The sequence below is a fragment of the Calonectris borealis genome, chromosome 2, assembly GCF_964195595.1.
Source record: "Calonectris borealis chromosome 2, bCalBor7.hap1.2, whole genome shotgun sequence".
Taxonomy (NCBI): Eukaryota; Metazoa; Chordata; class Aves; order Procellariiformes; family Procellariidae; genus Calonectris; species Calonectris borealis.
This window is the reverse complement of record NC_134313.1, coordinates 30,818,220-30,845,722: the sequence shown is the minus strand read 5'-3', so window position 1 is coordinate 30,845,722 and position 27,503 is coordinate 30,818,220. Positions and strand designations below refer to the sequence as shown.

General features: G+C 40.6%; 1 protein-coding gene and 1 long non-coding RNA gene across 6 annotated transcripts in view; one reads left to right on the top strand and one right to left on the bottom strand.

Annotated features, from left to right (window-relative positions):
* Positions 1-4: 4 nt before the first annotated feature.
* LOC142078668 (carbonic anhydrase 2) lies at positions 5-18,576 on the top strand. Its single transcript, XM_075141566.1, has 7 exons — positions 5-493; positions 1,079-1,276; positions 11,682-11,800; positions 13,252-13,344; positions 14,113-14,175; positions 15,220-15,375; positions 17,725-18,576. The coding sequence occupies exons 1-7, from the start codon at positions 460-462 to the stop codon at positions 17,842-17,844; spliced, it is 783 nt and encodes a 260-aa protein (XP_074997667.1). The 5' UTR covers positions 5-459; the 3' UTR covers positions 17,845-18,576.
* The window catches only part of LOC142078670 (uncharacterized), a 49,464-nt gene continuing 36,133 nt past the window's right edge, over positions 14,173-27,503 (bottom strand). For all 5 annotated transcript variants that reach the window (XR_012672312.1, XR_012672311.1, XR_012672314.1 and 2 more), the window contains one exon: positions 14,173-14,967. This is a non-coding gene — a long non-coding RNA (uncharacterized LOC142078670). The remainder of the gene's footprint in view (positions 14,968-27,503) is intronic.

Below are 27,503 nucleotides of genomic sequence, written 5' to 3'. Positions count from 1 at the left end.
CACACTCACTCACTCACACCCGCGCACGGACGCGCGCACCCGCTGCCCGCCCGACACCGGCTCCCGCCGCGCCGCCCCCGGCCCGCCGGCACCTCCCCAAGGTCGCGGCGCGGCGCCCCGCACCGCTCCGCGCAACGGCCGGGCGCCCGCAGGTGCGCAATGCGGGGGAGGAGGGCCGCCCCCGCCCCGCCTGCGGCCGCCCGCGCCACCCCACCCGGCTCCCGGGGGCGCTGCCGGCCGGGCCCGCCGCAGCTCCGCGGCCCCGGCGGATCGCGGATTATAAGGGACCGCTCTCTCCGCCCCCAGCGGAGTCTCCCTCCGCCCCCGTCCGCGCTCCCCACCCCTTCCTCCGGCCGCGGAGAAGGGCATGGAGTTGGCGGGAGCCTATAAAAGCCCCTGAGAGCGCGTCGGGGCCACGGCGCTGCGACAGCCTCCGCGGACACAGCCGGGCCGCGCACCATGTCCCACCACTGGGGATACGGCAGCCACGACGGTGAGTGCCCACTGGGGTGGGGGGCTCCGGCTGGCGCGGTGCGATGCGGTGCGGGACACCTGCCGGCAGGTCCCCGGGAGCGGCGCCCGGGACGTGCCCGCTGCTTGTCGCACCGAGCCCTTGCCCTGAGCGGGAATGAGCTCGGTGGCACTTTTTTCCGTTTTTTTTTTTTTTTTTTTTGCCTTTTAACCTTGAGATGCCACCTGCGCCTGAGCAGCGAGCCAGGCGCGCGGCGCGATTTGCCTGGAGCGTCTTCCAGTTTCCAACTGTCATCGCTTTACTTCGGTAACGGCGCAAGGAAGAGGGGAGGACGGGGCGCTGCTCCAGCAGGACGGGGTCGCCTCTAGAAGGACTCCCCGGTAAAAGCTCAGCCTCCAAGGCTCAGGGACTGCCGGTTCCCTGCCTTGGTCCCCAGGTGGAGTTTCCTTTCGTCTGCGTGGCCAGCACCGGCAGACCGCACAGATGGTACAAAATTAAAGGCTGATGCTAGTGTTAAAACATCCCGGTTTCTAGAGTGAGGGTTATCATTTAGATCCCCCGAGCTTCGTGTCTGTTCCCACTGAGCTACTTTACGCTGTCTTGCAGGACCTGCTCACTGGCACGAACACTTCCCCATCGCCAATGGAGAGCGCCAGTCCCCTATTGCCATCAGCAGCAAGTCCGCCAGGTACGACTCCTCTCTGAAGCCCCTCAGCTTCAGTTATGATGCCGGCACAGCTAGAAACATAGTCAACAACGGGCACTCCTTCAACGTGGAGTTTGATGATTCTTCTGACAAGTCAGGTGAGACCTCATCTTCGTGTGTAGGGGTGGAGATGGGAGAAACTGCTGCCAACACTGCTACTAAAATGTCTACTGAGGCCATAGGTTTTTTTAAAGACAAAAAATACCGAAGCGTTTTGACTTCAGTAAGGTCAGGATTCAGCCCTTAGGATTCAGCATCCCACATGGCTCCGCTAGACTAGAATGATACCAAGCTCCTGTTAGAAGAAAACTAAGCTTATCTGGGCAGTTTTGAGCCTCCCTGCTCTAAACTCCAGAGAAGTGAATTGCTTTATGTTTGTTTAAATTGGAAGGATTTGGATAAGAGCTCAGCTGTGGAGAGAAAAAAACCAGATGATTATTTGACAAGAACAAATTTAACTCATCATAAGCTACCGACCAAATGGTTAAAAGAAAAGGCAGAACACATCATAGGAAGAATTGGCCTTAAACTTACAAAGGATTACGGTTAACAACTTGAAGTAGAAATAGTTTGGAAATAGTTTTGTTGGTTATCAAAATATTATTTCATATTTCTGAAGCCAATACGCTCCCAGGTTAACACAGAAACAGAAGAATGATTAGAAAATACCTCTTTGTTCTTCTGTAATTTAAACAAGCATTATCCCTGACATTTCTTGACGCTGGGCTTTCTAGATAAAGATAATAATCTGACACATTCCTACAAAGTTTGCTAGCAGGCAGTCGTACCATAGCGTTTTACTGTTCATACTGTATAGTGAAATAAAGCACTGAATCCTGCAAACCTTTTAGTAATCCTTATCAAAAGGAATGGCTGCATTGATGGACAGAAGGAATCCAAGCTGCAGTTGCAACAAGGGTTTTGTAGGTTGTCTTAAATTGTAGGTTTTCCGCTGGCTAAATTTGAAGAAATCCTCATCCTGCTACAATGAATGTGCCTTTATTTTTAATTTAGACAGCAAAAACAATCCCATTGTAAGTCTGCCTTCTCTAGATACTGCCTGATTTAACTTGCTTGAGCAAATGCCCCATTTTTCCTAAGCATTTTGTTGGCAATGTCATTTAGGGAATGGTGCTGAAAACAAATGATCCATGCCTACTAAAAATGTGGGGGTTTTTGCAGGTAATGTAATATAACAGTATAACAGACATTCAGCATTGCACTAAGAATTTGACTTTGTATTTTAATTACAGTCTTTATACTGAACAATATTAAGTGGTCAGCTATACATGTTCACAGTCGTGTAAATACACATAGGTCCATGTATAACTTACACAGAGTATCCACATTAATATTTGTATGTTTTTTTTTTAAAAAAAAAAAAGGATAAGGGTATTCAGAGTTCTTAGTGTTTATTTTTCTGAAGCACTGAGGAGCTGAAGGAGCTGAATGCATGTTCATTTTAACAGTGTCGTGAGGAGTAAGGTAAATGATTCAGAGTACAAAAAAAGGGATGATGTTTTCACCAGATACATGCGAGTCTGCTCTCACTGAGCCCTCTCATATCATCCTGCTCTCACTGAGCCCTAAGGAAACAGGTTCAAGTCCTCACAGTATAACAAAACTATTATGTGTTCACTTTGTGCGTGCATAAGTTTGGAAAGACTGAAAATTAGGTTGTATTTGGTATCTTGGGAGGAAAAAATGCAGGAACATAAAATAATCTAAAGAAAGGTCTGTAGGAAGAATGCTTTTTATGAGAAAAGTTGGTGCAGAACCAGAACATCTGTGACAGGGATCCTCTGACAGATATGCAGTGACACAGCTTTCAGAGTGGGAGGATAGGAGATGCAAGTAGAAATATTCTCAGTAGCTCTATTAGTGAATCAGAAACTGATTATTCTTTAGGAAAAAAAAGCATTAAACAGATCTCTGTGAGACCAGGTAAGGGTGGATCCTTCAGTATCACACTTCCTATTGAAAATTACAGTGCATAGAATCTACCTGGCAGCACACTTAATGGCTTCATTTGTATGCAGTTAACTAGGTAACCTACTTTCCTTACACAAAATAGAGCTGTCTGACTTGACTGTGCTTGATTCACTCCTATGTCTGAATGTGAGTGTAACTATAATGTGTGTACCAAATTCTCGGTTAGACATCACGCAACAGTCACAAGGAGAAACTATGTGAAATTACGTGATGTGCTGGTGTGTTTTACAGAAGACAATGGAACAAAAATCCTGTAAATACTTCCCACGGGCTATAATGTGTGCTCCTATGAGCTGTCCCATATGCAGTAATGAGTTATCTGTGGTAGTAGGCGCAAAATGAAGTAATAAGATCATTGTGTGCAATTACTCATGTCTTGAAGATTATTCGCAAACAAAGAAGTAGATCCATTCATTAAGAATCTTCAGGCTCATAACTAATGACACTGAAGTAAATCGAACAGCAGTTCTAGGTATTAATGTCTGACTCCTGCTCTTCAGGGAATGTAAAATGAGTTCTTGCAATAAAAAATACAGGTAGTAATAGTATAGTAAAAATAGGTAAGAAAGCTAAAATACGTGTTTGGATAAAACTCTTTGAAAGTAGTTGTTACTTATTTCTTTGATTCAGAAAATATGTAATGTGAATGCTGCTGATCACAAGTAACAACAAGTAGATATCAGAGTATTCAAAATTTTGAAGTAAAATATTTTTCCCCCAAATAAAAGGCTGTTCCTCCAAAATGTATATTTGTTATATTATGTGTGTGCATACAAGAATATGTAGTATAAAGCTTCTGCCCATATCAGTGAAAAACTAAAAATCTAAAAGAAAAAATAGGATTTATTAAAATGATATCCCATCTATATTCCTTAGCATAGTAAGGATGCAAAATAAAAGTTTAACTTTTTAAACAAAAATAATCTAAGTGCAATTTATGACTAGTGTATCTTCACAGAAAAAAATGCTTTCTTCTCTGCTCTTAGAAGATTTCTTTACTAGTAGATGGAGCTTCATAGACGTAACTTTTGATTCAGGTTGTAATTATGCCTATGACCTATGCGATTTTCTCTTACAATGATGTTTTAACAGAGAAATGATGTTAAAATCTTTGTGATAGCTTTAGAACCTGACTTTGTTTTACTTCCTTGTTAATTTTATTAGATATGCTTAGATGTTACTAAGCATGCTTAGAAAAACCCTCTTCCTAAGCAATTACCCCCAAATCTTCTATTTCAGTTCTTTTAGTACAGCCTTTGAATTTCTTGGGCTGTGTGACAGCTGTTGTATTCCAGAACACGCTTCTAAAGGCTCAGTCAATTCCCAAAGTGAATCCCCTTCATATTGTACAGTTGCTAGTTGGTAGAAATGGTTTATGGAAAGAAAATTCACAAATCAGCATTGCCATGTTTATGAACTTTTTTGTTTACTGAAACTCCATGATTTTCGCTTAGAAAAAAAGGATGCCTTCTGTCTTATTTCCTTGCAATCTTTCGGAATGTTTTCTTGGACTTGCAGGTAGAAAGCGACAGTGAACTACCTCTTCTAGTTGTTACTTAGTTTCTCTTCTCCTTCAGTTCTTGCAGTTGCTTTCAGTTCTTGCAGTTGCTTTCTTAGTTCTCTTGTCCCCTGTCTTTTAGTAGTGGTGAAAGTTCAAGTATTTGCAGGCATTCATCTTCAAAATTTCTGTAACTTTAAATAAAAGCAAAAATTCATTATGATGAAGGTGTCACTAGGAATAAAACTACAAATTCAGGCTCATCCACTCTTGTATCCTGGGACTGACCTTCCATGTACGAGTGAAGCAAATGGTGCTGATAACCATTAAATTATAATAATGCACCTTACTTTAGGAAATTTATAGCAAAGGAGTGTCTCATTAAGGGTTCTTATTTTATCGTATTAAACGCTGTATATTATAGTTTGCTGTAAGGACAAGTGAATTGTTTCAGTCACTTTAAAAGACAGCAGTGAACAGCGACTTCTCAGAGCTGTAAACCACAGGAAGTGACTTTGCTCAAGAAAGCCTCAAGGGCCCGAAAGAAGATTTTGTAACATGCTTACAGTGTGTTCTCTACGTAAGTTTCCTGGAAAACTTTTACAGAATTCACCTAAAACCTGAAATTCAAATGGGAAATTGTCACAGCAGTAGGCACTGTCTCAGTATTTTCTGATCATGTGCACGATGAGCTTATTAAAGGAAGAAGACAATCAGCAATTAATTTGTTCCATAACAAGAATGTTAAAATATCATATTTAACTGTAGAACATGACAGAAGTGAATTGCAACTATGGTGTAAGGCTCTAGAGACATTACTAAATGGACTGGTAATTTCTGCTGGTGGATGAGTCTCTTAATAATTTTCTTTTCCTTCACTGCTGCTGAGCTAGAGATAATATTGAAATCCAAGGCACAGTCCCAAGTAAATCTGACACTTCTGCAGATACTCAATCGCAGCAGAACTTTAAAATGATGAGGAGACCTAGGGAAACGAAAATACTGTATTGACCTTGGAACTAGCACCGCTTGGGAGACTTTCAGTAGTTGTAATCAAACACATTGCCCAATTATTCCTATAATTGTAAATATTAATGAGGAAGCTTCAACTGTCTTGAATTATGACTCGCTGTAAACAAACCAATTTATTTTGTGGTGTTTGTTATTCAACAGCCAGTGCATTAGCACTGCTGGGTTGGCAGTGAGTTACTCTGAAAGTTGTGCCGCTGTTCTTTTCCTACGCTTCTGCCTCAGTAGGTAAACTGAGGAAGAAACACGCAGGTCTGCTGTCCTTAAGGCACAACTTTTAATCCAAGTCACTGCCACTGGGCTATTTTTAGGCTTCCCAGCTCTGAAGGTGTAACATTAGCTATGCCAGAATAATATTGCATGTTATCGGTAGACAGTCATGGATTGAAGGTCCACAATACAACATAGCCTAAGCAATGTGCTGACCCTTCTGAATCATAAATTGGGGAACTGATTGCTTATAGCTTAGAGTATTCAGACACCTGCCCGTGTGTCACAAGTACTTTTGTGCACAGCTTGACTAGAAAGTCGGGGGTCCCAGAGGGTATGTGATCATTAAGTCATTTCTCTAGTGAACTGGGATCACCAAAAGCTGCAAAGCCTACATAAGCAAGTGACTTGAGAATAGTCCTAGTGCTTCCAGGAACTAGAAAGGACGATGAGAGGGTGTGAGATAAGTCCTGCATGTTTCAGGCTTTCATTTCTTTACAGAGCCCAAAAATGCCCTTCTTCACTTTTTTTTTTTTTAACGTGCAATTTCTGAGCAGAAATTTGACATGGATTGTGTGTTTAAGAATCATGGCGACTTCCTTCCCTTCTTCCAAATTCTTCCTCTGGAGGTGCTTTGAGTGCAAAACCAGGAGAAACTAGTCAGCTGTTATCAGCTGGGGCCACTTGGAAAAGTTTATTTTTAAGACATAATGAAGCTGTGTGCCAGATGTCACCATGACTACTCTTCCCAGCCAATATATTTGTTCATTTACTTATAGGCATGAGGGACTGCTGCATACTTAGAGGCAATGCTCACACCTTAAGTTTGTTCATCCTTCATTAGATCTCAACGTAGTATGAGCACCATGTCCAATACACAATTTTCAGTACTCTAAGCAGTCACTGAGATTAGTATTATAGCTATTACCATAAGAAATTAAACCAATTGTTACTTTTAAGAGAACTTTAATGCTTCCAACTCAGTCCTTACAAAGTCATTGTCGGTTCATAAGGTGAAACATGAGGATTGAAGGCTGATCAGGGACTCAGTACAGCACCTTACGACTCTCAGAGGATCTCCATTTAAGAGACTGCGTGAGAAATAAACTCCACGGGTCCCAGGGAGTGGGAGGAAAGTTAAGAACCTAAATGACTTCGTATCCTTAAGCAGGTCAGAGTCTCTCTGGCTGCTACCCAGTCTGGATGAAATAGTTCAGCTGAGGTGAATCAGAATCACTGACCCGCTGCCGATGTGCATGTCTGCAGACCTGCTGCATTTTGGCAGATGTTTCATTCTGGTCTATATCTCTGTGGAACATCCTTGTTGCCTTATCAGGCTAACCCTCTAGCAAGGTCAGAGTAGGGTGTTTTTTTCTTATGAGATACCAATTACGTAGTTTTTCTCTTAGTGAAACCCATTACAGATGTTTTCTGCGAGTATGATCCCTACAGTCTTGCATGCTGTCTTGCTCTCTTGCTTGTCATGATACAGCGTCCTAGGAGGAATGTCTGAAAGAGATAACATAAAGAAGGAAACATCTCACAAAATGTGACGCTCTGTACTCCACGTTTCACAGAAGTAACAGCTCACCCTAACTGAACTCTTCAGTCTGTCAGACGGGGAAGCCCATCCTTGCATAAGAACACAAGGCTAATCCCTGAGCATCCTCGTAAGAGCCTTTTTTGTGCCATTAATAGTGCATGGTGCTCAAGATTTTTTTCTCGAGTGATGCTTCATCTACTTTGTCTCCTCAAGGCCTGTCTTCTATCATATAGATGTCTGTGTATACACAAAAGCTTACAAAACATTAACATTAATGTATATACTATGTATATATTTACATACACACATATGTCATCTACAACGTCATCTACATGTGCACATCTACTGTAGGCTGATACAAAATCATGGCTTCCTTTATGCCAAAGCAATGTGTGTGCAAGAGGGCTGTCCTCAAAGGTAGATGCTTGAAATGTCCTGCTGCTAGGTTTTTGTTACGTGGAATCTCAACTAGAACTAAGTTTCCTAAGTTTGGAGCTCTGGACATACACTGTGCTGCAGTGGACCCGTTATTTCAGCTAGTGGAAGTAGTTTGCTGTCAATGATTTCCATTTGAAGAACATTTTCTCAGAGTAACAAACTTCAGAGTAGTATTTTTCTTACCACACTAATTCGTATGACAGGATGGAATTCAGTCTAACCCATGAAATGATCTTGTAGTTCAGCCATTTTGATTATTTCTTTCCCAGGTTTATTGCCTTGATAAGATTTATTAGTCTCCTACTCTCTATAGAGAGAACATCCCATAGGAGGTAACTAAATAACAATAATCCCACAGTATTCCTGCAAAAATTCACAGATGTGGATGCTGCCACTTCCTGAAAAAAGATATGACGTGGTCCACAGTATTTCTTACAAAGCTGTTCTGTTCTACATGGGAAGGGTAACTACCCAGTGACTTGCCTTTAATAGAACAGTGAAGTTGTGTGGCCTCAGCTGTCCCAAATGCAGCAAAATGCCCTTTGATTTCTGTGTGTTCCCAAATATTCTAAGAAAGTGTAATGGAGGCAAATCGAGTTCACCTTCTTTCTCCAAGAAATCCCAGAGACCTAAATGGAACAGTTCATGTGGTTATTTGACTTTCCAAATTAGCGCTGCTAATACTGACGTTCACCTAATTTAGAAAATGTTATGAGATCATTTAATAAGAGTGCAATATAGTTACTGGATGTTACTAGTATAACTTCTCCACTAAAGGGTAGCAGGTTGAAAACAGTTACCATTTCTTAATCTAAGCAAAGGAGCTCCAAATTTGTCTCACTCTAACATTTCAAATAACTGTCAAATAGAAAAAAAATTGCATTTTCAAGCTGTCGCCTCTTGGGCTGTTACACATCTATGGCGACCAGGTTAGTGATGTAGATTGTGTTGAGTAGGATGAACCTGTGAGAGAAGAATGTGTTTTCCAGGTTGGCTGGGGCTGTATTCACCTTGCATCTGAGGCTGTGCTATATAACAAAAGGAAGCACAGCTACACAGGTATTTCCAGGATGGTGCACACTAATACTAATTTCAAAAGGAAGGGAGCTAATGATGAGATGCTCAAATACGGATCAGAATTTCCCCATCCCTCAAAAAAAGGGGATGGAAGGTTGGACTTCTATCGTCAGTGTAGTCTGAATCGATGTTCATGTCACACGGGACAGGGAAGCTCCCGGTGTGAATGTTGGTCTGATTCTCGATGAACTTTTGCTTTGCAAAACCTGGTAGCATTTATTCATGGTTTAAAAAGCTTGTGCTGGAAAAATGAAGCTCTAACATTTCTACTTTGCCTTTTAAGTTTAATTTTAAATTTTGCTTCTTTGGAAAGGCTGAGAAGTATTAAAAAATAATAATAACTGCTTAATGTAGACTAGAACAAGAAGGGCTGTTCTGTAATTAAGCCTGCTGAATTTGTATTAATTTACACTAATCTAATTATTGCTTTCTTTGAATGCTCTGCTATGAGTCAAAATAAGCTAGTGCTGGATTTGAGAACCACAGAATGAGAAAAGTAAGCAAAAACCGCAAAGAGATTTTTCTGCATCTTTTGAGTTTTATGAGACTATAGCAAACTGTGTAGAGAAATAACACTGCAAATGGATTTAAGAAGATTGCATGGTTCTGCTTTTCAGCATGCTTCCCATTGATTAATAATGGCAGATTAACCTGTGCTGCGCTAGTGCTTTCTGAGGTTGAGGAATGGTGGAACCTCAGTCCATTTGTACCTGCAATGAGCAGCAAGTCATTAGCCAAAGGAACTCAAACTGAAACATTGCAACTCCATGGCATAATTTTTAAATGAAACATGATATTACGTGGATTAAATGATTTTGCATCCATAAAGACATAGCAACCAACTACTTCATTTTCAAAAGAAACTAATGCACATTCACAGTCGCCGTTCTGAAAAAAAAAGCATTCTGATTTGTAGCCCTGTGCTTGAAACGGTTATGCTTCTTGGCGACTAGCACATGCAGAAACATAAAAGTAGAATAAGGTATGTTCCTATTTAATTACTTTAAGTAGCCATTCTTCTTTGTATCACATAGCTTGGCAATAGGTAGGGCAAGTCTTGGTCTGTTGGCTGTTCAGTGTTGGCTATGGTATCGGAAATTACAAAGACTGCAGTGGAACATATATTCACATTTTTCAAATAGAAATACAGAGAGACTTCTAAATATATTTACCAAAGAAGGAGCCCCAGGCAAATGCTAAATTTGTCCACTGAACCCAAATTTTGCATGTGTAAGGCACACAGTGGAAACTAATGTGTTTTATGTATATCTCATATTTAATTTTCATGTATTCCAGTTTTTTAGTCAAATCCTTCTCACTCCATTGCCAAGTATCCATGGCTGTTGTTGTCTATGCTTGCATATAATCAGAATTATTCAAACCTGAACAGACAGTGACCTTTTCCTATCTGCATTTGATGTATATTTTCACACATGCACGTACTGTGGTAGTGTCTAGACTAATTGCAGACTGAGAGGAAAGCATCTTTACTCCACGGAACCATTTTGTCTGTGGCACGTACACAGAGCACACTTACATGTAATATCTGATGTCAACACTCTTCTGTCACTTTATTGTATATATCTATTTATGTATGTATATAGAGAAATTGATCTCTAAGATATATAACACTTCAAATTACATTTTTAAATATTTTTAATTTTTAAATATTAACATCTTAAAGATTTAATTGAATTTGAGATGTTTAGCAAAAAAAGAGAAAAAAACCCCACAGTGTGAAACCTTGCTCTAATAACTTGGATAAATAGCTCTATTTAATAGAACTATTTGTTATTGTTCTGTGCTTTATGCTGCACTGGCGGAGACATTGTCTGTGCCTTGAGCATTTTGCAGTAATAGGGCTTGATCCTGCATATCATAATGGTGATTGGTCACAGTTTAAGTGCAAGGTTAAAACTAACAAGCAGAATGAGGGAGCTCAGGGGAACTCGCTCCTGTATAATTGAAAGTGTGGCTGGGCACTCCACTTACAGCAGTCACATAGCAGGAGTAATGTCAGATAGTGGACAGCGTAAGTAAATGCCTCATTTCCAATCCATATTTTTAAAAATCTGCCTCTGCAGGCGTTGCCATTTTCACCACCAGTTTTTTAAACTCATTCTTGAGGAGTAAAGGATGGGAGGGACAAGAGATTTGAATTTGCATCTCTGCAATGCCTTGCACTGTGCCTAGCGTTTTACCTTGCTGCAGCCCATGGCTAACAGGTGTTTAGGTTTAATTTGCAACCAAAACCATTATACTCAATCCAATCCACCATGGGATTTGCAGGATTAAGGCCTAAATGGATAAAGTGTCTAAAATGAAGGGGCAGAGTACATTAGTAAGTGAAAGATGATTTGGTCTTCAAGTGTGCTTTCATAGAATAAGTCTATATGGGCCTCTTACAAAGGCTATTCTTGGCCTTTTTTTATTTATTTGGTGACAGAAAAGTTACATCCTTAGCTCTCCCCTTGTCACCTGTAATATTAGCATGCCTGTTAAATTGCTGATGAGACACTCACTGGTTTTATACGTTTATTATTGGTTTTGGCGTATTGCAGCAATGAACCATTGAGGATGATATGGAATAGCATGGCAGCATGCAGAGCAATGAACTGTAATTCACTTGGAAGACTTGAGATGGACGTTCCAGTTTGAAGTGAGACTCGATAGCAAAGGTTATGGGAGATGCTAACGGAGGGTCTTTGCTTTGCAGTGCTGCAAGGGGGAGCGCTGGATGGAGTCTACAGGCTGGCACAGTTTCACATTCACTGGGGATCCTGTGAGGGCCAAGGGTCTGAGCACACTGTGGATGGTGTGAAGTATGATGCCGAGGTAGGGTATGATTTACCTTCTCCAGTCTTTTGTGTATAATGATTTTTTTTTTTTTTTTTTTTTTTTTTAATTTTCCACCATGGTAGCAGCTTCTTTACAAATCTTCATAGGGCAAGAGATTGCGGGGGTTACCATAGAAGATATTGGTACAATGCCACCCCAGGACCTACTCCCTGCAATAGCAGAGGTTAGAATTGGAGGTCTCTTGTAATACTTTTTTCAGTTACTTCATATCAAGGAGACTACAGAAACAGAAAACCCCACATTAATTATCCCTGGGTTTTTTTCCTGCTTTCTCAATGACTCATGAAAATTATGAAGAAATAGAATCGCAGTACCACTGTAGACGCACATTGCCTTTTCCTGGCTTCAATTTTTAACATCAGAGACATTTAGATAAACAACAGAATAATTTTGGGGCAGGCCCTTTCGTCTTTTGGTAGCAAAGAAGCAAGGGGAACTGTGAAGAGGGCAGGTAGCAAAGTGAGACCTTGCAGGCACTATTTGTAATATCCTTAAGACTCCAGATGTCCCTTGGACCACTTAAGACTGTATTACAGTCTCATTACAGAAATGGAGTCACTTTAGTGCCTTGCATCCCACCTTTCCTTGTCCCTTGTTTAGAAATCTACCTCGGGATGCTGTGACAGACTTTTTTAACCCTTTCATAAATGCACATTAACTGAACATACCTGTGATTTGCATCGATGGATAAAAGAAATGGCCCCACAAATTCATTGGCTCTGCTGCTTTTTCATGAGATAAAGTAGCCTTTGTCTTATCTGAGAAACTTGCCATTGCCTTACATCTGTTCACAGTACCTTAATTACTTGCTCAACTTGACTTGCACATATGGGAAACAGCCAGATGAACTTCAATTAGAAGTAACTCAGAAATCAAAAATAAAGCAACATCCTGGCTAACGTGACCTGGAGATTCATTTCATATTCTTTTAAAAGGCTTTCCAGAAAAGGACAGGACAGTTTTTTAAAAACTCTCTAGATTGCAGGTCAGATCTGTAGTTAATGCCTCTTCTCCCTGACACTGGACAATCATGTCTTTCAGTGTTGATAAGAACTCCAGGATATATAACATTAAAATACTGTATCAAAATCCTGCAGGCTGCATGCAGGAAAAACTCATGCTGAACATAACAGGAGTTTCACCAGACTAAAAGCAGAACGATAGTCACAGTTTGCATTTAAAACTCATCTGGGAATAAGAGTGAGAAGCAAAGTAAAATGCATGACAGAAATCTTTTTGCATAAATGAAACTTAAAAGTAGATGAATGATTCAACAAATTCTTAACTGTACACAAAAATTTTTAAATCTCAGCAGTAAAACGCCATCTGCTCTTAATGTTTAATAAATTACTTCCCTCCATCCTCATTTGTAAAATATTGTGGATGGAATATCATATTCATAGTGCTTCTTGTTTTCTTGCTCCTAGCTCCATATTGTTCACTGGAATGTAAAATATGGTAAATTTGCTGAAGCTGTGAAGCATCCCGATGGTTTGGCTGTGGTAGGCATCTTCATGAAGGTTAGTTGAACTTTTTCTTTTGCGTTATTTGGATGAGTCCAGTATGTTCATTGTGTTGCAGGGGGACCTAACAGCCTAAAATATAGAATAAGGCAGCATTATGATATACTGCATAAACCCATAGCAAACTAGATGGTGCTCCAAATTGTTGACTTTCTCTACGTATAAAAATTGTATACCAGCAGTGGAATATGACCACCATTCATCACTGCGGTGGCCCGATAGCAGCACACTTGCCTTCACCACGACAGTGACACTGCCATAACTCTTATCAGTGAAAGGTGAGGTACATAACTGACAAAGTTACGTGTGTATGCATCTGCAGTAGGACTAGCCTAAATAACACCTATTTTCCTTTTCCTGTCATTGTTAAGTGTCCAGAGCATTTTGTCTTAGTTGAATTGTCTTCACAGCTAGTTGGAGAAGGTGATTGTGCCCCAGCAGTGTGCACGCTGTCCTGGCCTCGCTGTATTTTATTAGGAGGGTGATTTCTATGAAAAAAGAACAGCTCAAGTCCAAAAATAAATCCACACACTGTAAATGAAAATAACTTTGTTCTGTCCAGTGTCCTTGGCTGACCCATTTGTGCTGACTGTCAACTGGCATGATTTTACAGAGACAGTTCCCATCACATTTGCTGTAACGCTCCTGTTATGTAATGAAATAGTGCTGGAAAAATGTAAAACGTTTCCCTAAGAACTGTAACAGAAAACTAAAGGTATCATGAGAGTGCATGGTTATTTTCTTTTCATACGGTTTGTATTACAGGTAGGAAACGCCAGGCCTGAAATACAGAAAGTTGTGGATGCTCTGAACTCTGTTCAAACAAAGGTAGTATTTGCTGTCTGTGTTGATTGACACCAATCACAACTGCACTGTTATCTTCTCCAGAAGGTGGATTATTTACTTCTTCCCAGTCTGCTATATGTACAAAAGTGAAACAAACCTTCTTGCCATCAGCACTAATGCTCCTGTAATCTTAAATGCAAAAGAGATTCAAATGAAGTTGTAGTAGAGGGCAGGGAATACTAGGAACAGTGATCACTTTGTATCTCTGTGACTACGGTTCTCTGTCTTTTAACTGCATTTAAATCTATGCGGTAGGATTCATCTTCCTAATCTAAACTACTCTTCCAGGTGCTCTTTCTAGTCAGTGGTGACAGATGCAAAAGGCAATTCCCCTCATCTCTGCGTCTGTGGGATAAACTTCCTTCCTCCAAGAGGGCATTCTTCTCTTGGCTATTTCTAGAGGGAGTCCAAATAAGAAATTTGATCAGGATATATAACTCTCAGGAAAAAAAGCCTTTCTGTAGTTTAAATATTGTGTGAAGTGTGTATGTGATCTTAATGAGCTGAGTAATGAGAAATGAAAAGTAATTCCTGAGTAATTAGGTACCTTCATAGTGGGTAAAGGCCTGTGCCAATGAGAAACGTGGGCAGGAAAAGTAAAGAATGAGACTACGTTGTCGTCTTTGTCATCAGGCTCCCTTCGAGGTAAATGAATGTTGCCATTTACTGCAATGGACTCTCCAACAGATCTCCCAGGTTCTCTATTTCCAGTGCAATCGGTGTACATGGCATCTGAAAACTCATTGTTCCATCAAGCAGGGTCAAATCATATCTCTAGGAGCAAAGAACATAAATTCAACATTTCAAATGAAAAACAATGTCTCAAAAGTCTTATAATGTAAGAAATACATTGCTGAAAGTCTTTAACCCAAAGGTACTGTAGGAGGCACTCAACAGTACATGCCAAACTCCATTTCTGCCTTTCTCCAAACACGGAGTTTCCCGTAGCAGACTTTATTACTGCAAGCCCAGCATGCGTATGATGTCTCTCCCCTGACGTTATCCCACCTACTTTCTTTATTGTAGGGGAAGCAAGCTTCCTTCACAAACTTTGACCCCACTGGACTGCTTCCTGCATGCAGAGACTATTGGACATACCCCGGCTCACTGACCACTCCCCCACTGCTCGAATGTGTGGTCTGGCACGTTCTGAAGGAGCCCATCACTGTCAGCCCCGAGCAGGTAGGTCTCCAATGGATGGTGCCAGTAGATGTGTACTGGAGTCGTATTGATTGCTTTGGTTCAGCCCTCCTGCTGATCTATGAAATGGCAGTTTATGTTACTGCTGAGCTATGCAGGGCATTACCTAGCATCACATGTCAAAAATATATGTATCTGAAGTGGTTATCCTCTTCTGTCAGGACTCCGCTTTTATGTGTGGAAGTAGAGTTTGCTGTAAAATGTAAGGCTGTCCTCCATTTGGACACAGTCCAGGGAAAATTTGGGGAGTTTTAAAAATTTAATCAGGCTTTCCAGATACATGGTTAGAGCTGCCATGTGGTAAAAATGTGGGAAACTTGTAGCATGCGTGAAAGGACCATTTGCACATGCAGAATTCGTCTAGCATGTATTGTGAGCATCAGCAGGTTTGCTGTACGTGCACACATCACCTATCTGGGTATACTTGCCCTGAAAACACCAGGTTTACCAAGCATCTGAAGAGCATATATTCTGCATCCGCAGTCTCACACCGTAGATCTGTAGTTGGTTTGTTGATCTTTCAGCATTTCCAGGACACAGAGCTCATTTTACAAGTTCTATTCAGCACAGAACAGACTGGGAAATCCCACGCAGAATTGTGACAATCGTAACAAAACTGCATTGTTTGGAAGAGAGAAAACTTGCAGATTCCAGAAGTCTGCTGCCTGAAAAAATCTTTTATTCTGTTGAGCAGCTTGAGGAGGATAGATTCTTCCTACTAGGAAGGAGCTCGTGCAGATTAAATCACTCCTGGCCCTAGCTTTCTGCACCATCCATTAATGAAATTACATAGAGGCAAAATTCCATCCTCGGGTTCACATCTGTGTGCTTGGGAGATATAAATAGAACCTAGAGCCTATAAGTATAAACTAACCCTGAAGGGCTTTAGTTTACCCTTCAAACTCTTAAATCCCTTTTATCAATGGCAGACGTGCTAACAATATACACATAATTCTAGGGGGTTTATTTAGCTGATGTGAAAAAAGTGCAACAGCTGTTGTGGGACAACGTAATAAAAGATAGAACAAATGACAAGGAAGAACTATTGGAAATAATAATTATAGCAGTGATTACCATTAATAAACTGCAAAGGAGCATTAAAGTTGACACTGTTTACTTGTTCTAAACTACTGGTATTGCTATTGATAATCCAAGGTTTGTAAATATGGTTTTATTAAAGGGCAGGAGCACATACCCTAAAATAGAGTTGTTTTTCCTACTACACCTACTTTAACCACCTGCAAGTGGCAAAAGACACTACTTGTTTCTCCCACACACACCCCTCTATATTACCATCAACATTTCAAAGATGGATTTGAGATCAAAACATTGTGTATGGCGGCTTGCCTTTTTATTCCAAAACTGATCAAAACAAGGAACCATAAAGCAGAGTATTGACACTGGGTTTAAGTTGAATTGGTGTTCCAAGGATAGATAAAAGCTGGCTGTTACAGCAGGGTGTAGCGAGCCTGTTATTTGCTGTAGTGACACAGCAGTTCCTGGCAGAGGCTGAGCTCTGAACTTTGTTCCAGTCGGTCCTGAAGGTAAAGTCCTCTCCTGGGCTGGTCACTGCCGGGGACCTTCCTCCTTGAATGAGGGAAAGCCTGGCCTGCATCCTGACTCATACAAAATCCTGTATCACACCTACATATTTCTGTCAGCAGTTCCAGCTGTCTGTGTGAGATCACATTTGGGGCGGGTTATTATTTTGGCACTGTCTTTTTCTTAATTTTGGAGATGCCCGCTTAGACATCGAGGTGCTTTTATTACATCAGACTGTGCAAAGACCAATTTTACTTTAGGAACAAGCACTAAAATGTTATAGTGTGCTCCCATTGATGTGGAACAGTTTTCCCTCTCACAGTATTTGAAAATCAAGATATCTTGAATGAATTTGGCTGCTTTAATTTGACCCAAGGGTAAAGTCAATTTTTTTTTTTTTGTAATATCAACTGGACACAAAAAATCCAAGTTTCAAAAGAGCCAAACCAGTACAACTTGCAAAGGATTCTGAAAAGGTTTCAATTCAGATCTGGATCAAGGACAAAGAGCTCTTTGTGCAGAGTTCAGAAAATGTGTGCCTAGGTCTTTGTTTTCTGTGCTTTCTTAGTTCTTCTTGCTAGGATACTTTGTGGACAGCAGAGCCTGTGTCAGGGGCGCGAGATGGTGTGGATGAAATGCAGAGACACATGGGTGGTGACGCCATCTCTAGACCATTAGGGCTGGCGAAACTTTGAGTTGGACCTCTGGCTCAGGCCCAAGGCGTACAATTCAAATAGTCCTGCCGAAACAAGAGCATGCGTTTGAGGATGTTTGTGCCTTTTTCCACAGATGTGCAAACTCCGTGGCCTTTGCTTCAGTGCTGAGAATGAGCCCACGTGTCATATGGTGGACAACTGGCGCCCATGTCAGCCTTTGAAGAGCAGAGAAGTCAGAGCTTCCTTCCAGTAACCTCAGCGCTGAGTGTGTTAGAAATTGCTGTGTTTGTGAGGAGCCCCTTCTGCTAAGCACAAATCAAACCTTTGCCATGTGTGCCCTGGCAACATCTTGTCTCCCAGATCCGTTCTTTCTTTCGCTCTGCATCTAAAACGCCAGCTAATGAAATGTGAAAGGCTCTTGGCCAAATAGGAAAGGGTTCTTATGGTGTGGGCTTGGGGGAGGCATGGTGGGGGGTGGCTGCGTGCATTTTGGTGGCTATTACTGCAACTGACACTTTGGTATAACAAACAGTATGTTGGCTACTTGGGAGAGGATATGATGATAGCGAAATAAGCCATTTTAAGAAACCTCATCCACAGGTGTGATAGTACACATAACTAACGATAACTTGAAGCTTTATGAAAAGCACAGGAATACAGAATCTAGGTATGTCTTAGGAAAAAAAGTATTTTGAGAAAGTAAGGCAAAATGAATATTGAGAATTAGACTTAGATTTTAAGAAACTGACATGTAAATATTTTTGAGACCGTTTTACATTTTTACCCATGCTATCAACAACCTTGAATATGTCTTAATGGTAGTGTTGGATTTTTTAATTAAAAATGTCCTAAATTAAGTATTATCTTTAATATTACCATAGAAATAATACAAAATTATCTTTTCATTGAAATAATATATGCTCTAATTTAAAGAGGAAAATAATATTGTATTTTAGATAACTTCTCTAATAAATCTATACTTATATTTTTGCTTTCATGCTGTTATTTTCATTCAGGAAATTCAGGGTCACTAATCTGTTTGCATCATTGCATATTAAACATAATTGCTAAACATAGTGTATGGGAATTGGTTTCAATGACACTGGAGATGAATGCAAACCTATGTACGTATGTTAGGAAATTTTCTCTAAGTAGCTCTCTGATAGATAGGAGAAGGAAATGTTAGTTTTGAGCAATCACTACAAATTATTATCAATGTTGACTGCATAATAAAAGATCCCCTCACAAGAATTTTGAATGAAGTCATGCTGAAGAATGGGGTTGCTTAAACATTGCCCTTATGTGATAGCCCAAAAGCAAGGTGCCTCATCTTTATGCAGAACATCTATTCAATCCGTTTCTCCAACTAGACCAAATCTTTCAAGACTGTGTCCCCAGCGTTTGGTTTTTAGCCTCACAGTATCACATCATATGAATGATTTCAACAGAAGATTTTTTTTTCAACAGAAATATTGCTGAGCAGACAATAGCTTCCAATAACTTCCATTGCTGGATCCTTACTAGCTGATTTCTTGTGTTTTCATGAAAACATATTCAATAGATATCTAAATATAAATATGCTCTAAATACACAGGATCCAAACAATACCATAAGGGGCTACTCTCCTTCTCAGGCTGTTGTGAGAAAAGCCATCTTCAAATCTCTCATCTCATTGGATTCTGGTCCTGGTTTATGTGGCAATTTATTATGAGCTTCCTACCCCATCAGAGATCACTTTGTAATTTATAAGGTAACAGTTGGACAGGCCAGGTTCTGAAACTCCTGGGATCTTGAAATGTGTGAGATGGGAATGAAGCCTTCTCAGAGCACATACAAACATCTTTAGAAAACTCTATCAAATCTCCCCTTTTGAAAAGCTTCCTCATTTAAAACATGCCCCCACCAAAAAAAATCGAACCCCAAAACCAGAACAGAAGAACAAAGTGTTCCTTTGCCACAGGTCATTTGTTCTAAGTTCAGCTTTTCTGAATGGAGCTACAAAGGTACTTGTCTCTTCCCACAACAACTATGCTGCCTAATTCAGGTTCTTCGTGTTGAGTGATTTGAATACTTTTCTGATTCTGTCACCCGCAGGCCTGAGTGCCACACGTGTGTCCCCTAAACAATGCAAGAGAGGTTACACCTCTAAAATTGGAGTTATAGATCCAATACATTGTGGCTTAAAGCTACTGAAGCAAGCCAAGAGGAAACACCTTACAGAATCACAAGATGGCTGAGCTTGGAAGGGATCTCTGGAGGTTGTGTGGTCCAACCCTTCTGTTCAAGCAAGGCCACCCAGAGCAGGTTGCCCAGGACCATGCCCAGATGGTTTTTGAGTATCTCCAGGGATGGAGACTACGGGCTTATGACCCACTTAATTTCAGCAAGTAGCATTGTTTTGCTGAAGCCGAAGCAAAGTGCTTGTTAGTAGTCACAAACACTAAACTCTTTCCTAGAATTGTGCATGTATGCCAGAACTTGCTCTCAAAGGTGGCAACCCTACTCTTTGCATAATGGTTACATGCTATGGCACTTCTAAAATTAGAAAACAAAATATGAGAGTCCCAGATTTTCAAATTTTAAACACATATCTTGACAACTATGATACCCTGACTTTCTGAGAAGTGGTAATCTCATTGGTACCTGTACAGCTTAAATAGTATCCAGGCTGGTATGTGACAGAGAATGTGAACTTCTGCCTAATGGCTAGGGTAAAAACCTGGAAACGCCTGCGAACTTCTAATCACTGCTGCAATAAAAAGTTCCATATCTCATACTCCATCGCACTTCAAGGTTGCTCCATAAATAATAAGTAACAGCAAAGACAACCAATATCAGCCATATATTTATACTCTGGTTTGCACAAACCTGTTTACCTGGAATGTTGCCAGTGCCATGTGTTTGCCTTTGCTGAATATGAAGTACTTTTGTATTCAGCCAGACAATGCAACCTGATGTTCATCAGTCATATACATGGTGTACAGGAAAAGTCTGCTGTATGTCTTACCTGTGTGGTCTATAAGGGAACACTGTTCTTCATTTTTCTTTTTTTTTTCCTTTCTTTCTTTTTAAATAAATAAACTTAGAGAACCACCCCCCAAAATCCTCACAAAAACCCCTCTCCAGCATAAAATGGTACATGGGCTTATCACAAATTCACACTTTGCAGTTAGACTCCTGTGCAATGGATAGCCTTTTCAAAGAAGACATAATATATTAAGGCCAACCCAGAAATGAAGAAAACAATTTCCTTGGCATTCATGGTCCATTTGCTGAATGGTGAGTTCGATTAAGATAAAGGTGAATAGAACTATCCGGTTCTTCTTCCTGACCTCTACTCTGTATTTGCTCATATGAAGAGGTTATAATTAGGTCTTGCAATTGTTCCACAGCAGACTTAAAACAACACCCATTCTAACATCACACTCAGACCTGTTTCAACTGGAGAACTGGTCATGAATTCATAATGAAAAAAAAGAGACCACTTTGGTCATGGAACAGAAGATGATCCACTGCAGGTAATTGTGTTACTATCAAGTAGGCAGCTCTGATTAAAGGGAAATTTATTTAGAAGAAAAAAAGGAAAAGAAAGAAGGCTAGTGTGTTAATTTGAAGTCATCGTAAGATACTCAGCCAGCACTTTGATGGGGGAAAGAGAGAAGCATGTTCACTCGCAAACTGTTCATTTTGCACAGTTTGCGATCTTGTCTCGCACTTGTCTGCCAACTCCATGTGTTGGAACATTTTATGATTTCTCCACTGCTATTTCTAAGGGTTGGATGTGTCCTAAATTGACATGGGCGGGTAGACTGTGATTCTAGATGTTCCCTGGGAGATTAGATAATAATGCCCTGCATGGAGTCAGCAATATTTATAGAAGTCCAGATAGTTTATAGAACAGTATCATTCATTAAATGACAGCTTTAGGATTTTCTAACTCTTCAAAGAAAAGCCCTACAAGCAACAGCTGTGTCAAATCTAATATAGTAGAAACAACCAGTGATGAAAATACAGGCACTGGCTTTATTGAAAAATTCCCATGGACCCTCTAACATCAGCCACTTTCTCTTCCAAACCACAGCATCTCATGCAGTCACGTAGCACCTGGTGACAGTTGCTTACACTGAGTGTTTGATATATTTTAAGTCTATTTGGCAACTGGATGCTCCAGTGCTGTTCCCCTTCCTCTTTCAGTATGATGGTCGAGGGCTTTGCTGCCTCGATGCTATCAGTGGTTTCCCCAGGCCTAAGACTCCCCAGCCACCAACTTCCTAAAGGTACGGGTGCAACGGGTGCGTGTTCGAAGCCATCATGGCTCTATACCAAACAGTGAGAGGTACGATGACAAAACATTTCAGCGACCCCTAACTAATTTTAGACCACAAGTCTCGCTATTTTTTTATCCAAGCCACAAACCTAAGCCATTTCGGGAATGTCCCCATGCCAGTGTGGATTACAGTGTAATGATTCCCCAAGCTTTCATGTTCATCCAACATCGAACTCTTCAGAATGCTCACTTTAGTGCAGAGCTCAAAGCAACATAGTTATATTGCCTGAGCTGGTGGACCCAGATTCTCAGCAGGGTTTGGTGCTAACATGGTGTAGCTGTGTTGCTCCTAATCCCAGAATAGAGTCAGTTTTGTCCAGTGAGGGTGTCAATGCACTGCAGCATATTAAATAATAAAAAGATATCCTCAGGACATTTTGAAAAAGGCAATATGTAAGCCCTGTTTTTATAATCTTGCATGGTATAAGGCATTGTATATATGTATGACAAGAGGCAGCCACTGCTCTTTTGAACTCACACCCTGAAACAGAGAAGAAATGCATTGAGACAATAAACAAGTGGTTAGAGCAGATAGGTGGATATTAACTACATATTTTTCTTGAGGGGTAGGTTTTAATAAGTCTTGTAATGTCACTCAGTATTCAAGGACCGGGAAAATTTGCTGCAAAGTACTAGACTAAACTAGACTATTTCAGCTGGAAGGGACCTACAATGATCATCTTGTCCAACTGCCTGACCACTTCAGGGCTGACCAAGTTAAGGCATGTTATTAAGGGCATTGTCCAAATGCCTCTTAAACACTGACAGGCTTGGGGCATCGACCACCTCTCTAGAAGCCTGTTCCAGTGTTTGACCACCCTTTTGGTAAAGAAATGCTTCCTAACGTCCAGTCTAAACCTCCCCTGGCGCAGTTTTGAACCATTCCCACGCGTCCTATCACCAGATACCAGGAAGAAGTGATCAGCACCTCCCTCTCCCCTTCCCTTCTTCAGGAAGCCGTAGAGAGCAATAACATCACCCCTCAGCCTCCTTTTCTCCAAACTAGACAAGCCCAAAGTCCTTAGCTCCTCCTCATAGGACATTCCTTCCAGCCCTTTCACCAGCTTTGCTGCCTTCTTCTGTCTGGGAAGCCTTGGACCAGGGATAACACAGACAGAAATCTTTCTCTGTCTGCAGTGCTACACAAAGGGTGTCTCTGAGAGGCACAACAGACATGCCAAGGCTGACAGGTTTCACAGAAAGCAGAGCTAGGCTCTCTCTTCTGGACGCTGATCTACAAGCTCAAAGGCCGGGTCCAAAGGTTCAGCTCACTCCAGTAAAGTGGGAGGACTCCACCTGCAAGGTTCATCAGAGTAAGAAGTTGAACCCATGACTAGTAAGGAACCTCTTTGCTGATCATGTGCCACCCCATATACAGAGGAAAAAACAGGCTAGTGTAAGGACTCATGGGACCTTCTCTCCCACTCTGCTCCACAGCTGGGCACCCTCCAGTGCACCTAAGCAGGGAAGGACAGTGGAAGCGGGGTGCTCTTTCCAAAAAAAAGAAGGAAGGATAGCCAATCATCCTTTTTTTGCAAAACTCTGTAGCAGCGGAATACTTTTTTGGAATTACTCAAAGGTCAGGGAAGAACTTACTCTTTCCTCTGCCTAAATTCCTCTTCAACCAGCTGACTTGAACTTGATACAAGAAGAAGAAGAACATGAGACTATTTAATAGGATGATACATCAGGTGATGCAGGATATTGTAACTTGGAAGATGCATCTCTTCACCCCTTTATTGATTGTATTTCTTCCAAAAGTCACTATAAATAGCCTAATTGCATTATTCTCAAATGACAGTCTTAAATAATACATTCCTTGAATCAAAATCAAAACCCAAAGGCCTCTAGATACTTGCACCAAATGTGTCTTTTGATTGTTTTAGTCGTTAATAACCATGCCCCGAGAAGGAACATAGAAATATTAAAGAAAACAAGAGCAGCATTTTACAGAAAAAAAAGATAAAGACCAGGCTTGAAAAAAATACCATCCTTACTCAGAATGTGTTCCTGGGAGATGTTTGAAAGGACAGCATTTTGCAGATCAGCTTAAAAAAGGGTGGTAAACATAATTTCCTCCTACTCTCTGTAGAAGTGCATCAGACTCTCTCAAATGCTTTTTGACTAGTAATGGAAATCATACCCAGACGGCATTTTGAAATATTTTAAATTATTTTAAAGATATAAACAAGCACTCAATGAATGATAAAGCCTACAGATAAAAAATACAGTAATCCCAGAATGAGTAAAATGCCCCTCCTGTGACTTCTTAAATATCATATTCTGCTCTGCATTTCTCTCTCTGGAGAAGAACTTGTCACATCATCAAGAGTGTGGGGGAAGCAATATAAAAAATTAGGGCCTGATCATGAAAACTCTGATGTGACTAGTCACTGACATGAGTAATACCGTCCATTAATTGAAGTTCAATCGGCTTGCCACACTCCCTGGACAGGAAAGGCTATTCTCCTTCCATGAGGAGTGGAGTTAGGAGACTGACTACCTGAAAGGTCAGGTGTCCTGTTCCTTTGGATTTCAATTTAGGGATTTATCCTGAGGAATAGTGGGAGGGGGATAAGATGGAAGAATCTCTTGTAGCAAAGGTGGCTAGAGGAAATGCTCTTCATTTTTCCTCCAGTTTCACGGAGGTTCCCCAAAGACGTGAATGTGAAGTGAGGACTGCATTGCTCCCATTAGCATAGCACATGCATGGAGGGCTATTTTCAGGCCGCGTCCTCCAGGTGCCAGTTTTGAGTTTACAACCATTGTAGTGGCTAAAGGACAAGAAAACCATGAATGGTGCAAGCTTCTGCTTTTCAAGACTGCCAGACTGCTCTATAGAGTCAATAAAGAGGTCAATAATGAAGCGCTGTATAACAGATGGTCTCTACGTGGCCTTAACCTCCATACTAGGATCTTGACTTTCCAAATATCTTACAAGCTCACAGTCTAGCAGGGCAGACTTCACCCTCAGCCTTGCTGAAATGTCTTTCTCCATTTGTCACTCCAGAGATGGTTTCTGTCTGAGCGGGAGTGAGATGGGCTGGTGGGACTGTTCATGTGAAGAAAGCTGACCATGCTCTTAAGTGATTTGCAGGATTCAGCTCTTAATTTCTGTTGAGTAAAGTTTTATTTCCATCTAGTTATCTAATCCATGTTAAGTCCCCATGTAAATGGAAATGTCCTATCAGTCCCACGTGAAAATGCATTCTTATTTCTCAGGATTTTGTAAGCACTGAGCAGTTATCTAGGTTAAAGGAAGAGAGGGGACTGTGAAAATATCTTTGCCTTTCAGAAACAAAAATAGCAAACAGGAAAAAAGTCTAAACTTGTAAAATATCGGGATGATTTTCATTCTGAGGAATAATTATGTCAGTATAATAATGACCTGGTCTATCATGCAACCACCATAAAGTGTTTAATAAAGTTATATGATAATAAAAAAATATATGAATAATGTTTTATTAGACCCTGGGCCTCATATCTAACTACTGCAATGTATCTGGCTGCATGATAAATGTCAACCCCAATTCATGAGAAGGAAAATCTTTTCTTCCTTCAGCATATTGTGCTTTCAGTAATATAAACCTTTGAAAAAGTGTTTATTTTTGTCATTCGGAGACCATTTGTCTTAGAGTATGAAATAGAAAACCAATATACCAATTATCACCCAAAACAAATAATCCACATCAAGCCAAAAAAAAAATTTTGTATTTAGTTAGTAGTTGCTTTATCTTTGTCTTCAACCTTTTGCACATTGATCAAAACTGTACCTTTTGAAGTGTTCACTACTAATAATAGGGAAAAACTGGGTTATATGTCTGCTCCAGCAAAAAATACCATGCATTTCAGACACCATACATTTGCTTATGGTTGCGTACAGGAACTAGAGATTCCCACTAGGGTTGAAAAAAAGCTTTATTAAAAGATGATTCAAGAACTCAAATTAATCTAATTGCCCAAGAGGGATAGGGAGCCAAGTAAAAAGCAGGCCTGTCATAGACAGCCATCACTCCTAGTCATTGCATTCCCAGTAACTGAAGAGCTAATGACACCAGACTCTTAGGAAATTCACAGCCTGCAAGCTTGATTAGGTAAGACAGCAAGTCTAATCTGCATTTAATGAATGATTCAGGAATAACTTTAAGAGCCTAACTTTAAGGTAGCAAGGTATTGACAGAAATAGGTACATGCCCTATGTGCATCTTGTGACCTAGCTAATTATGGGTATCTGAAAAAGTTATTACACTTCTTCCATCCAGTTTCAAAATCTGTTCTCTGCTTGTTCTGCCAGCTAAGAAAATCTAGCATTTTGTTAAAACTTATGCTACCGTGTAAGCAGAGGCTAAAAAATAATGAGAGAAAACGGAAAACTGACTAAACCTGTTATTTCTGCAGTGCAGCGTAGGCAGACAGATATTTATGCCTACATGGAGCCCCAGTGTTATTAGTGTGTATTCACAGTGATGTCTGCTAATCAGTAAGAGGATTTTGACCTACATTGGTCTGAACACCCCAAGTAAAGAGTGCTAAAGACACACCAGTAAATGCAAAGAAAGAAAACTAATCAAATATAAAGAGAAGATGAGGACATTTTAATTCTTTTTAATCCCAATAGTATTTTCTCTTAAGATAGGGAAAAATAACAATTTCCTTTTAAGAGGTGGTTCTTAGATACATTATTTTTCAACTAGAAATAATTTGTGAATGTTGGCAGAACTGCAAAATGTCACAAAGGGAAAACTGTATTGACATGCACAACCTGCAGTGACACCATCAAAGTATCAGTCCTTCTTGGAGTTTGAAAACCCTCCAGCACCTTCCTTTTGATTTAGCAGGAAAAAATTGCTGAGGCATATTTAAAGCTGACTACACGTCAAGATTCCAGTAGGGAAAAGAGGTGTTCAAGAGACAGATAATTGTCACCCACATTTTTCAGTCTTCCGTCCCTCTGTCATTGAAATTCAAGCGCAGAATTCATTCACCAGGCACCACTAACACTTTCCTCCCTGCACCTTACTTCAGGTCTCATACAACAACCTTCATTCTCCCTCTATCCTCCATTAGGACCCCAGTACAGTGATCTAGACCTACCACGTACTCTCAGTAGGTTCCGATCTCATGTTCCCTATCTTGAAAATACCGTCCCTGGGATAACCTGGGCACTGTGAAACAGCACTCGCATTCTGTGTGACAAGAAAAAAGCTACTGCCAAAGCAATATAGAGGCAACCTACTGCAGAGCAGCTGAGGGACAGCAACTTGCTCCTTTGTCATGGTTAGCAGATTATGATTCCCCTGTTTGTTTTGCTGTGTTTTTCTGTTTTCCTGTCTAACTGAGTTTCTTTAGTGCTCTGGACAGCAGTGTGGATAAAATCAAAACATTTGGAACAGCTAACTATTACCTGCATTTTACAATGGAGGAAAGAAAAGCAAACACAGAAATAAAAAAGTGATCTCCAAAGTCATACTCTGTACAATCAGAAATAAAACCCAAGGCTCATACATTAACTATGAGGCTATGACACTATTCTTACTTCCCAGCAGTCAGAAGTGAGCTACTGATTGCAAGAGCAATAGGGACGT